Here is a 12595-nt window from a genome sequence, read left to right on the forward strand (position 1 = left end):
GGCCAAGCCCTGAGAGGGTCTGACACAGCCACGTAATACCGCATGCAGTGACAATGATATGTTGAGTCTGAGGGCCATAGACAGAGGCCCCGTATCTGAAATTCCGATTGGTCACCTGCACAATCCATGATTGGGTAACCTACCTTGTTCCCCCCTTTATCACCCTTTTTTTTTTTTTTTTTTTTTTTTTTTTTACCCCCCCCATACTGGATATTCCCTCTTTCTTCTCTTTGCCCCTCTGTTCTTCCTCTTTCTTTGCTTCACCTCCTCCATATACTGGAAGTGGTATCGACGTAGATACCTAGTTAGTTAAAAAGAAAACTGGGAAGTGAGACCAAGGGACGATGAGAATTTCTAAATCCACATGCTGCTGTTTATTATTCCTGACGTTATTGCTAGCAGGGAATTGATGTTGTATTACCAGTACTGCCTCTTTACCTGTAAGCCATGTGGAAAGTATATAACCTGTTGGTCTATGTGGACCCATTTCCTGCTATAAATAAATAACTGGGGAAAACATTTTTTTGCAATAATTGTCTTCCAGGACAGCCCTTGAGAGGATGGAGTCCCTCCCATCGCCACAGGAAACACATTGCCAATCCGTTCAAAAGGCGGACCTTCAGGTCCCTGGTTAGTCATTTGTGTTTCCTCCGGAGGAACACGTTGCCGAGGTGGCCAGCGTCAGGCTGATGCAAGTTCCCCCTGAGAGCAGTGCGGCAGCCTGTGTCCTCCTCTGCTCTCTGCGCTGATAGCGGTGGGGGTCAGACGCCGTTGTGTCATTTCCGGCGGAACCGCGTCATCCCTGTGTGCCGAGACTTCCAGGTCTCCGAAAGGCACAGGGAGGAAGAGGAAAGCCCACGCTGTGCCTGTTCGATCCCGCCAGCGTCCAGCTGCACCGGACTAGCGGCGGGATCCGGATCTCAAGGGGGACCATGGAGGCTAATCCCCAGGACGCTCCAGTGGAGGCAGGCACCAGTCAAAACCAGGTAGGCTGCTGGGCACATCATTACACTGGTGGTTGGTGGTAGTGCTAAGGCTGGGACTTGTAGTACACCAGGGCGGTGTTCACTTAACAGGTCGGGTGATTGTGTGTGGTGGTGGTACAGCACAGGTGTTCCTAGCGTATTAAGTCTAATTACTAAGGATTCCCTCTTCTTGTTTCAGACTAAGGATGCCCCAAGGGAAGATAAATCTGGCCGCAAAAAATGTCCAGACTGTGGAAATAGGTTATCTTCGGGTTCTGGTAAAGCCTTATGCAAACAGTGTATTGCAGGCATTCTCAAAACAGAGGCAGATTCCCCCTTGGCTAAGTTTCTGGGCTCCCTTTAAAGAGGAAATGGCTTCAACTTTTAAATCACTTCGTGATTTGATTACGGACGTAGGTACAGCTGTTGCCACCACTAAGGCAACCACAATCTCCTCCTCACCATGCCTTATGACACCTAGTTCCGGGGAGCCCTGTAAAGTCAGGGAGCATAGCCCCGCGTTAATTAGTCCTGAATCCTCTGACGTTGATTCGGATCAAGATGAGGATCAGGCTGTAGCTAACAAAGGCGCAAAGTATAAGCTTTCTCTTGAGGAGGTAGAGGAGCTTTTGAGCGCCATTTATGATACGCTGGAAATTGATGAAAAGGAGACTCAATTATCCAGGCATGATCTAATGTATGAGGCTCTGGGGAAAAGGATGGCAAGGGTTTTTCCCATACATAAAGTACTTTCTGATCTGGTTCTTAAGGAGTGGTCTGAATCAGACAGGAAATTTTCTTTCCTAATTCCTTAAAAAGAAGGTTCCCTTTTGACGAGAGCCCAGAGGCGGTCTGGAATAAGAATCCAAAACTAGACACACCTCTTTCCAAGGTCTCAAAGCAATCTGACTTGGCCTTCGAAGACATGGGTCACCTAAAGGATCCAATGGATAGAAGGACAGATGTGGTCCTAAAGAGGGCCTGGGATGCCTCCATGGCTGGGTTAAAACCGGCTTTAGCCACATCTTGTGTGGCTAGAAATTTGGAGTTCTGGCTATCACAGCTGCAAGAGCATCTTAAAGCAGGCACTCCTAGGGCTGAGCTATTAAAGACCTTTCCTATGCTCTTTAAGGCCACGAGTTTTATCTCTGATGCCTCCACTGATTCAGTGAAATTTACAGCTAAAACAGCCGCACTTTCAGTGGCAGCTAGGAGAGCGGTGTGGATGAAGACATGGGGTGGGGACACGGCATCCAAATCTCGTTTGTGTAGTGTCCCTTTTACAGGGGATTTGGCCTTTGGTCCTGAATTAGATACTGCCTTAGAAAGGACAGCAGACAGGAAGAAGACTTTTCCCATCAAAAAGAAAAATTTTCAAAGAAAAATTTTTCATCCCTTTAAGGAACCCTCCAAAGGGGAGGAGTTCAAGCCTAAAAAGCACTGGACAGGTCAAAAAGGAAAGGGAAAAGGGGGCTTACTTTTTAGCCGCCCCAGCCAGACCACTAAGCCCCACGTCAGGCTCCCTGTGGGGGGGAAGGTTATCGAGCTTTCTTCCACAATGGGAGAAGATAACCTCAAACAAGTTTGTTTTAAACATAATAAAGAAAGGGTTTCACAGCTGCCCACCCTCAAAGTTTCTGTTAACAAAACTCCCGAGCCATTCAGAGAAGGCCAGGGCTTTACCTTTGTTGATAGGGGAAATGGTGGATCAAGAGGTATTGACACCAGTCCCCGTTCAGGAGCAGGGGGACGGTTTTTACTCTCATATATTTGTGGTAAAAAAGCCGTCCGGGAAGTTCAGACTGATTATGAACCTACGCCCTCTGAATCTCTCCATCCGATACAAGAAGTTTCGGATGGAATCGATCTATTCAATAAGGAATCTTCTCCAAGAGGGAGTATTTATGGCTACCCTGGATTTAAGGGACGCCCATCTGCATATACCTATAGGGAAGGAATGCCAGAAATTTATTCGCATGGCTATTCAGGTAGATGCAAAGATTTATCATTTTCAGTGCAGAGCTCTTCCATTCGGACTGTCAGCCTCCCCGAGAAGCTTTACCAAAGTTCTCGAAGCATTAGTTTTGTTAAGACTTCAGTCGGTCTCGATCATTCCATATCTAGACGACTTACTACTGACGGCCCACTCTGAGAAAAAGCTCTCTCAGGACTTAGTTAACACAGCTCAGTTTAGGACAGCTGGGATGGATTATCAATCAGGAAAAATCCAAGACTGTTCCTACTCAGGAGATCCTATACCCAGGCTACAAAGTCAGCTCAGTGGAGAAAACGATAGTTCTGCCGGAGGAAAAGATTTTGAACCTTTGGCGCAGAATCTCTTTTCTCCAAACCTCTTCCAAGTGCACAGTCAGAGAGATCATGTCAGTGCTAGGCCTCATGACGGAAGCCATTCCAGCTGTGCAATGGGCCAGGTTCCATCAAAGAGACCTCCAGGGTTTCTTGCTAAATCACTTGAAGGGCAAGGAGTTGGAGGAAGAGGTATCAATTCCCAGAAGAATAAAACAGTCCCTCTGGTGGAAGAACGCAGGGAACCTAAACAAGGGGGTTCTCTGGGTCTTGCCCATCACATCTACTCTGACCACAGATGCGAGCAGTTGGGGTTGGGGAGCTCATCTCAACTCAGACTGGGCCCAGGGCCGGTGGACTCAGGAGGAGAGGCTTCTCTCCTCCAATTGGAAGGAGTTAGCGGCAATCCTCAAGGCCATGTTGGCCTTTCAGACCTTGCTACAGGGTCATCATCTACAGGTCCGCTCAGACAATATGATGGCTGTAGCATATCTAAACAAACAAGGAGGTACCAGAAGTCCTCGTTTGAAAAATGTGCCTGGCCACTGATATTAGTGGGCAGAGTCCAATCTAAAATCCATTTCTGTGACTCATTTGAAGGGGGAGATGAACTGCACTGCGGACTTCTTGAGTCGACAAGTATCGAATCAAGAATGGTCGCTACATCCAGAAGTTTTCAATCTGATAGTAACTCACTGGGGAAGGCCAGTAGTGGATCTTTTTGCAAACAGGTCGAATGCAAAAGTCAAAAATTTTTGCTCTCTATGCCCAGGGGATTGTCCCTTGGCAGTAGATGCTTTTCAAACTCCATGGTCGTTCAGCCTGGCATATGCATTTCCGCCTCTCCACCTTATCCCAAGGGTTCTAGCAGTTCCTTGCGGAGGAGACTTGCTTAATCCTTGTGGCACCATACTGGCCCAAAAGACCATGGTTTAAAACGCTGCTACAGCTGTCGGACCAGCCTCCACTGAGACTCCCCTGCAGACGAGATCTCCTGTCGCAGGGACCTCTTTTTCACCCTCAGGTAACCTTGTTGAACCTCTCGGCGTGGTTACTGAGGAGGAAATCTTGAGAAGTAAGGGTCTGATGGATAGGGTGATTCAGACCCTGTTACAGAGTAGAAAACCAACTACCAGGGCTATATATAGGAAAGTCTGGAGAAAATTCAATAGTTGGTTGGACAACTGTGGGAGGAAGGGCATGCACACAGCTGATATCCTTCAGTTCTTACAAGAGGGGGTAGACAAGGGGTTAACCCCTAGTACTATCAATTTTCAGATAGCTGCCTTAAGCGTGTACTTTTACGTCTAGAGATTGCTTTACAAAACCTAGAAATGAATCAGTCAGAGTCAACCAAACTCCTTCCTGGGATTTAGCTGTCGTTCTGAAAACTTTCTTAGGATCTCCTTTCGAACCTATATCAGAGTCCTCTCTAAGATTGGTCACATTCAAGACAGTCCTGTTGGTAGCAATCACTTCTACCCGTAGGGTTAGTGAGATGCAAGCTTTTTCAATAAGAGAACCGTTCCTACAGATCTTGGAAGACAGAGTAATTCTAAAGACAGACCCTGGGTTCTTGCCAAAAGTGGCATCTAAATTTCACAGGACGCAGGACATTGTCCTTCCTTCCTTCCTTCTGTCAGAATGCATCAAATAAGAAGGCGGAAAGCTTTAATTTGTTGGATGTTAAACGTTGCATTTTAGAATACCTTAAAGTGACAAGTCCGTTTTTAGAATCTCAGATTCCCTTTTCGTCCTTTTTTCAGGTCAACGCAAAGGACAGAAGGCCTCAAAAGCCACCATAGCTAGGTGGATCAGGTTAGCTATAGCAGAGGGTTATAGAGCAATGGACAAAGATCCTCCTGGGGGTGTTAGGGCCCATTCCACAAAGGCATTGGCGGCTTCCTGGACAGAAAGGGCTGGTGCTACCCCGGAGCAAATTTGTAAGGCGGCCACGTGGTCAAGCTTTTCCACCTTTACAAAACATTATCGACTGGATCTAATGTCCAGTCAGGATCAGGCTTTTGGGAGGAAAGTCCTCCAGGTCGTGGTCCCACCCTAATCTGGTAAGTACTTGGGGATCCTCTCAAGGGCTGTCCTGGAAGACAACTGGGGAAAACTGGAGTTAGTACTCACCGGTAACTCCTTTTCCAGTGGTCTTCCAGGACAGCACGATCCCACCCTTTATTTTTTTCACAAGCTTAATACAATAACGATGTTGTTTGTTGTGGTTATGTTGTTGTTTCTTACAGTTCCATCCTTCGGTTCTTGGTAAATGACTGACCAGGGACCTGAAGGTCCGCCTTTTGAACGGATTGGCAATGTTTCCTGTGGCGATGGGAGGGACTCCATCCTCTCAAGGGCTGTCCTGGAAGCCCACTGGAAAAGGAGTTACCGGTGAGTACTAACTCCAGTTTTTTTTTTTAAATATTTATTTTATGCTCTTTTTTTTTTCTCGTTCAAAATTTTTTATTTTATGTTAAAATAAATTACATGTACAGAATATAAGATAAATTATGTGATACCAGAAATAAAAAGTAGACATATTGAAGTACGGATGATACAAAGCAAAGAAGAATTTCAAGATATTCTCGTGGGAATGACAATAAATGGCCTTTATATATTTTAGAATTTGAAAACATTCTTATAGCTGAGTTTTAAACATTTTAATCCCAAGAAAATATAAATATGTCTAAAAGAAAATATATGATTTTAAAGTTTTGACCATAACTTCTAAAGTATGTTTATAGTAAGGGAAGAACATAAAAGGTATATAGGAGGGGAAGGGGAGGGAATAATTCTCCGGAGGAGGTTTTATATATCTAATGTTGTAATTCTATAAAAAATCTTAATCACCATAACGATAAAACTTGGTTGTCAATATTATCTGACGTATAATATTTAATCCAGGGTTTCCATATGATATCAAACTTTGTCATCTGGTTTTTATCTATAGCGTCCATTTTAGCATTGATGAAAGATTGATTCATTCTACGTTTGGTTTCTGCAATATTCACCACATCTGTTTTCCACGCATTGGCTATAGTCTGCTTTGCGGCTATCAGGAGTGTAAGAACTAATTTGAATCGTTTCTGATTCAGAAAGGCTGGTTTTAAATTAAGGAGAGCTATAATTGGGTCTGGAAAAATTGGACGATCAAAACATTTTGTAATTATCAGATCTTTTTTCCAAAATGATTGTACAATTGAGCAATGCCACCAGATATGTATATCGGTACCTTTTTTCTGGACAGCCACGAAAGCAGAGGCCAGTGTTGTCTGTTGAGAATTTGGCGATTCTCGCAGGAACCAAATACCAGCGTGTGAGAACTTTATATGATGATTCAGACGCCAATATATTTATAGAGGAAGATTTTGTGAAAGACCATATGTTGGACCAAGACCTAGAATCGATCGTACAATCCAAATCTTTTTCCCACTTGGCCACATATTTAGGTATAACAGTATTAGAATTCGATATCAATTGTGTATACAATGATGTAATACGACCTTTAGCATGTGGTTCCTTGAGACAAAATCTTTCAAATTGAGAAATATTATGTAAGTTTACATTTAAATTGAGAAGAGGAGTATAAAAATCTTTGATTTGGAGATATCTGAATATTTCTGATTGTGGAAGCTTATATAATTCACATAGATCTGTAAAAGATTTTATTGATGTAGTTGAAGTTAAATTATATAGACAAGTGATACCAGCTTTAGGCCAAGCTTTAAATGTTTTAGGATATTTCCAGGCTGGGTAAAAAGTCGGATTGTTGTGGAAAGATAATAGCGGATTTTGTGGAGATTGCAGACCATGTGAATTTCTATACCTATCCCATATAGATAGAGAGTGCTTAAAAATGGGGTTATTTATAGACTTACGATCTGCAGGTTGTAACCATAATATATTGTTTATAGGAAGAGGATCACAGTCTACAGCTTCAATGAGGATCCATAAAGGAATCTCTGTAGAAGAGTGATATTTTGTTAATTGAGATAATTGAGCTGCCTTATAATATATGTTAAAGTCTGGGAATCCCAAACCACCCAAAGCTTTGGGGAGAACAAGTGTTTTTTGTGAAGTCTGGGTTTTATTTTCCCCCAAGTAAATTTCGTTACTTTTTGTTGAATCAGCCTAAGAAAATATGCAGGAATATGAATCGGGAGAGTCCTATGCTCCTTTTTTTTTTCATACTGTGACCAGAGCAATACAGTATTAGCATAACACTGTACTACTCAGGGGAGATCAGGATTTTTTTTTTTTTTTAACACATTATTATAATTATATATATATATATATATATATATATATATATATATATATTATTTTCACATTCACTGTTATAAGCGGATAAAGTCCATTCATTTAGGGCAGTGATGGCGAACCTCGGCACTCCAGATGTTTTGGAACTAATTTCCCATGATGCTCAACTACACTGCAGAGTGCATGAGCATCATGGGAAATGTAGTTCCAAAACATCTGGAGTGCCAAGGTTCACCATCACCGATTTAAGCTGGCCATACACCTATAGATTATCTGCAGATTTTTTTTATGGTTCGATAGAAAGTGCTACAGATTTCTCCATGTATGCTCAAAATGAACGGACTTTCCTCTGCGAGTCCGTTCATTTCAAAAGTACGGCAGCTAGTCCGGCGGACCTAGTCTGTCGCAAAAGTGCCGTGTGTGGGCAGGTAGCTCGTTCGGAAAGTCCGGCGGACAGTCCGCCAGACAGTCCGGCAGACAGTCTGCAGATAATCTATGGGTGTATGGCCAGTCTTATGCACTCACGTATCAGATTCCTCCATCTACGCTGCACTGTGTGGATAGAAGAATCTCCCACTAGCCCAAGCTGCCGTCTCTTGCTAGTCGGCCCCCACTGGCTCTCACAATACCTGAACATTCTGATTGGGTGTAGGCATTGTTTAGGTTGAGAACCAGTGGGGCCGACTAGCAAGGTACTGAAGCTTGGCCCCGAAGTCGGAAGAAGAAAACCAGGCTCCTCCGCTAGTAAAAGAGCTAGCAGAAGATAGCGGAGGAGTCCGGAGAGAAGCCCCCCCCCAGAGCTGTGCAATAAACTATTTTAACCCTTTGTTTTTTTTTTTCACAGGTGAATGGGTAGGTGTACATTGTACCCCATACTCATTCACAAAGGGTGGGGGGGGGGGGTATCCGGGGGCCCTCTTATTAAAGGGGGCTCCCGGATTCCGATAAGCCCCCGCCTGCAGACCCAGACAACCAACGGCCAGGGTTGTCAGGAAGAGGCCCTTGTCCTCCTCAACATGGGGACAAGGTGCTTTGGGGTGGCCACGCACCCCCCCCCACCCCATGTTGAGGGCACGCAGCCTGGTACGGCTCAGGAGGGGGGGGTGTTTGCTCGTCCCCACCCCCTTTCCTGCCCGGCCAGGTAGTGTGCTCAGATAAGGGTCTGATATGGACCTGGGGGGGACACCCACACCGTTTTTTGGCGTAGGGATTCCCCTTTAAGTCCATACCAGGTAACGGGGCCAACGACTCCTCCTTCTCTGGTCCCGGCTACCTGAAACCGTGCTCAAAATGAGCGGGAAAAGTCTGGTGGACTAGCACACACACGGCCGGACAGATTGATTTGCAAAACTACTTTTAGTCCGCCGGAGCCCACACACGGGCGAATTATCCGGCAGACGGACTTTTCCACCGGATTGTTTGATCGTGTTTACATGGCTTTAGTGTGTTTTGTCGCGATTAGCTGTGATTTGACACAGCTAATCACATGGTACAGATGAGGTGTGATTGGCCCTGTCTGTGCCACCTGATTAATGTGACCAATCGCAGTGTGCCACACTATGAATGGCATAAATGGAGGCCATTCTGTCATGTACAATTTTCATGTGGTGATTGGTCACAGCGATCACATACCAGCACCAGCCGAATACAGTGATCTGTCATAGGCTGTGTCCCGGTTGACAGGTTGCGCCACGTGCGTTCTGGAAAGGACATCACATGATGCCTATCTAGAGCAGGCCTGCCCATGATTTGTCTATAGGCCAGACTGGAATCCCAAGCAATTTATTTAACTGAAGGCTGGAGATTTTAAAAATTTTAGTAAAAGACTTTTGGAATGACATTTTCATGTTCAAGCTTTTAATCAAATTTACATGGCGGGGTTTACATCTAAAGCGGAGTTCCACCCGCCCTATTAAGTCAGCAGCTACACATACTTAAGCTACTGACTTAACATTAGGACACTATGGGGGTTGATTTACTAAAGGCAAATCCACTTTGCACAGCAAGTGCACTTGGAAGTGTAGTCGCTGTAGATCTGCTGATTTTTATCATCCAATCATGTACAAGCAAAAATGCTGTTTTTAATTTTCCTTGCATGTCCCCCTCAGATCTACAGCAATTACACTTCCAAGTGCACTTGTAGTGCAAAGTGGATTTACCTTTAGTAAATAACCCCCCCCCCCCCCCCCCCATGTAACCACGTACCTGCCCTGGAATCCAGTGATGTTGGCACCGCAGCTGATGGGCTGGTCGGGTGCTGCCATTGCGGGGTAAGGGAACCCAGCAGTGTAGCCTTTAGGCTCCTTGGCCCGGTCCCTACTGCGCATGCTGGAAGCACGCTGCGCTCTCACCCTGGCAGGTAGTGTTAATTTCGTCGACTAAATGAATACTATTTTAGTTGACTAAAAATGGCACATTTTCATTTGGACTTAAAAATTAATACTGGTCTGCAGTGCATGTTCATACCGCAATACCATGAACAATAACATATGAGATTTTTCACTCCAGCAGTATATAATGAGTTTGGAAATTGTAGAGACATGTTAACTAATGCATTACAATTTAATTACACCCATTAGATTTTAGACGACTAAAATGAGTTTTAGTTGACTAAAATGTACTGGAGATTTAGTCAACTAAATACGACTGAAACAATTGCAGAAGACTAAAATGAGACTAAAATTATAATGCTATTTTAGTCCTAAGACTAAAACTAAATTTAAATTTGCAGCCACAAATCACACTGCTCGGAGGAGGAGGGGGGGGGGGGGGGCCCACCTGCTGACATAATTCGCTCGTGGCCCGGTCTCCTGGAAGTGGGGACAGGGTGGGTGTGTGTCAAAATTTTTTTTAAAAAAAAAAGCTTTCCGCCCCCCCCCAAATGTGGGGAGGAGGGAGGTTCACTTTTGGGTGGAACTCCGCTTTAAGGTGAAATCAGCTACCAAAGCTGCCTGAGAAGAACTGGTGGTCATAGCATGGCTGATATATCATAGACCAGTCTTCTGATTTTATGTGATGTGTCTGTTGCAGGTTTGGCTATCACTGAGAATTTAGCAAATCTGAATCCACAAGGAAGAGCAAAAATGGTGCAAAAAGGCAAAAACTTGAAGGAGGAACTGAATACATTGCTGGGGGATGATGGAGTTCTCATCTATCCTTCTCATCCCAAGATCGCCCCAAGACACCATGAACCTATTGCTTGGCCTTTCAACTTTGCTTACACTGGTAAGTACTTTCCATTGTCATGCCAAAATATAGCTCATGTCAAATCCCATTTTCTCTTTCGTTCATTGACGGACACAGCTCCTTTAATTCTTGACCTTAGGGACGTCCCCAAGCAGTGTCAAAAAACGAGGGGTGGAAACGGCAAAACATAATTTCACCCACAACAAATGGAACACCTCAACAGAGTAGTTGCCATTTGAAAACGGCTACCATCAAAACCAGTGGCCAACTTGTGCATCTTTTGATGCGTTTACAACAAACTAGTAACTTAAAGTGTAAATTGCAACTTTACACAGCTGCCTGCAAAACCTTGCAGCCAACGCAAGCATCCGAAGGGGCGCTTACGTCAACTTTGTAGAATTTACTGAAAGTGTGAATGGATGACCAAGTTGCTGCCTTACACACCTGCGAGACAGACGCTTTATGTCAGAAAGCCCAGGAGGTCCCAAGTGCTCTGGTGGAATGAGCCATGACAGGAAAGGGGGGCACCCGCCCCTTTAAGGCAAAGCCTGAACCCTGATCTGTCTGATCCACCAAGAAATGGTGGACGACGAGACCGCCAGACCTTCTTTTTTTTTTTTTTTGGACCAGCCACTGAGACAGAGTCTGACTTCCGGAAGGGAGCCGTAGCAGACAGATACACCCGTAGAGCCCAGACCACGTCCAGGGAATGTAAAGCAACCTCCTTTGGGCGTGTCAGCTTAGGACATAAAGGAAGGTAACACGATGTCCTCATTTAGATGGAGTGTGAAAAGAGGGCTGCGGATGTAGCACCGCCTTATCCTTGAACCCTCAGAAACCCTCCTGGCAGATGTAATAGCCACTAGAAAAACTACTTTCCGAGAGAGTTTTAACAAGGGAATCTCCCTAATGTTGTCAAACGGCGGTTTCTGAAGCGCAGATAGCACCAGATTCAGATCCCACGGAGGCAGCGGTGGTCGAACCGGAGGGACCACGTGTCGAACCTCTTGTGCAAAAGGTACTCACCAATGAGTGGGTCGCCAAGGGGTGTTGGAAAAGACAGCCAAGGCTGATATCTGCCCCTTGATGGTGCTTAAGGCAAGTTTCTGATCCACTCCTCGCTGCAAAAACAGCAGGATCCTGGAAACTGAATAAGTGTGCGGACGCCACCCCATCTCCTCACACATGGAGATATAGGCCTTCCACGTACCATGGTAAATCTTCCGGGAAGAACACTTCCGTGCCCTCAGCATAGTGGATTACCGAGTCTGACAGACCTTGGTCCTTTAGCACCTGGTTTTCAAAAGCCATGCTGTTAAATCAAGCTTCGGTAAAGCAGGATGAAGTATTGGACCTTGCACTAGAAGGTCTTCTCGCAGCGGTAGCTGCCAAAAATGATCACCAGTTGTACATGGTCAGTGACCAAGGACACCAAGGCCAATTTGGGGCAATCAGAATTACTGGAATCTCCTCGGCCTCCACTCTGCGCAGCAGATGTGGTAGAAGCTTGAGTGGGGGAAGGTATAAATCGGCCGATAATGCCCCCAGGGAGCCACCGACGCGTCTGCCCAGGGGTCTCTTGTCCTGGACACAAACCTCTGCACCTTCCGATTGAGCCGAGAGGTCCATATCTGGTGTGCCCCACCTTAGGCAAAGGAGCCTGAATACCTCCGGATGCAACGACCATTCCCCTGGGTCCAGCATCTGATGACTTAAGTAGTCCACCTGCCAGTTTTCTACGCCCGGGATATATATATATATATATATATATATATATATATATAGCTGACAGGGCCAACACATGTCGCTCTGCCCACTGTAGGATGTGAGGGACCTCCCATGCTGCAGCTGAGCTCCTTGTTCGACGTACG

At 45.2% G+C, this 12595-nt stretch overlaps 1 protein-coding gene across 1 annotated transcript in view; it reads left to right on the plus strand.

Annotated features, from left to right (window-relative positions):
* FAAH2 (fatty acid amide hydrolase 2) overlaps nt 1–12595 on the plus strand; it is a 98731-nt gene that overhangs the window by 79980 nt on the left and 6156 nt on the right. The window contains exon 9 of the mRNA XM_077465204.1: nt 10569–10763. Coding sequence (XP_077321330.1) covers nt 10569–10763 — 195 coding nt within the window. The remainder of the gene's footprint in view (nt 1–10568; nt 10764–12595) is intronic.

The sequence above is a fragment of the Lithobates pipiens genome, unplaced genomic scaffold (assembly GCF_037356315.1).
Source record: "Lithobates pipiens isolate NorthernLeopardFrog02 unplaced genomic scaffold, aLitPip1_a1.2 Scaffold_1, whole genome shotgun sequence".
Classification (NCBI taxonomy): Eukaryota; Metazoa; Chordata; class Amphibia; order Anura; family Ranidae; genus Lithobates; species Lithobates pipiens.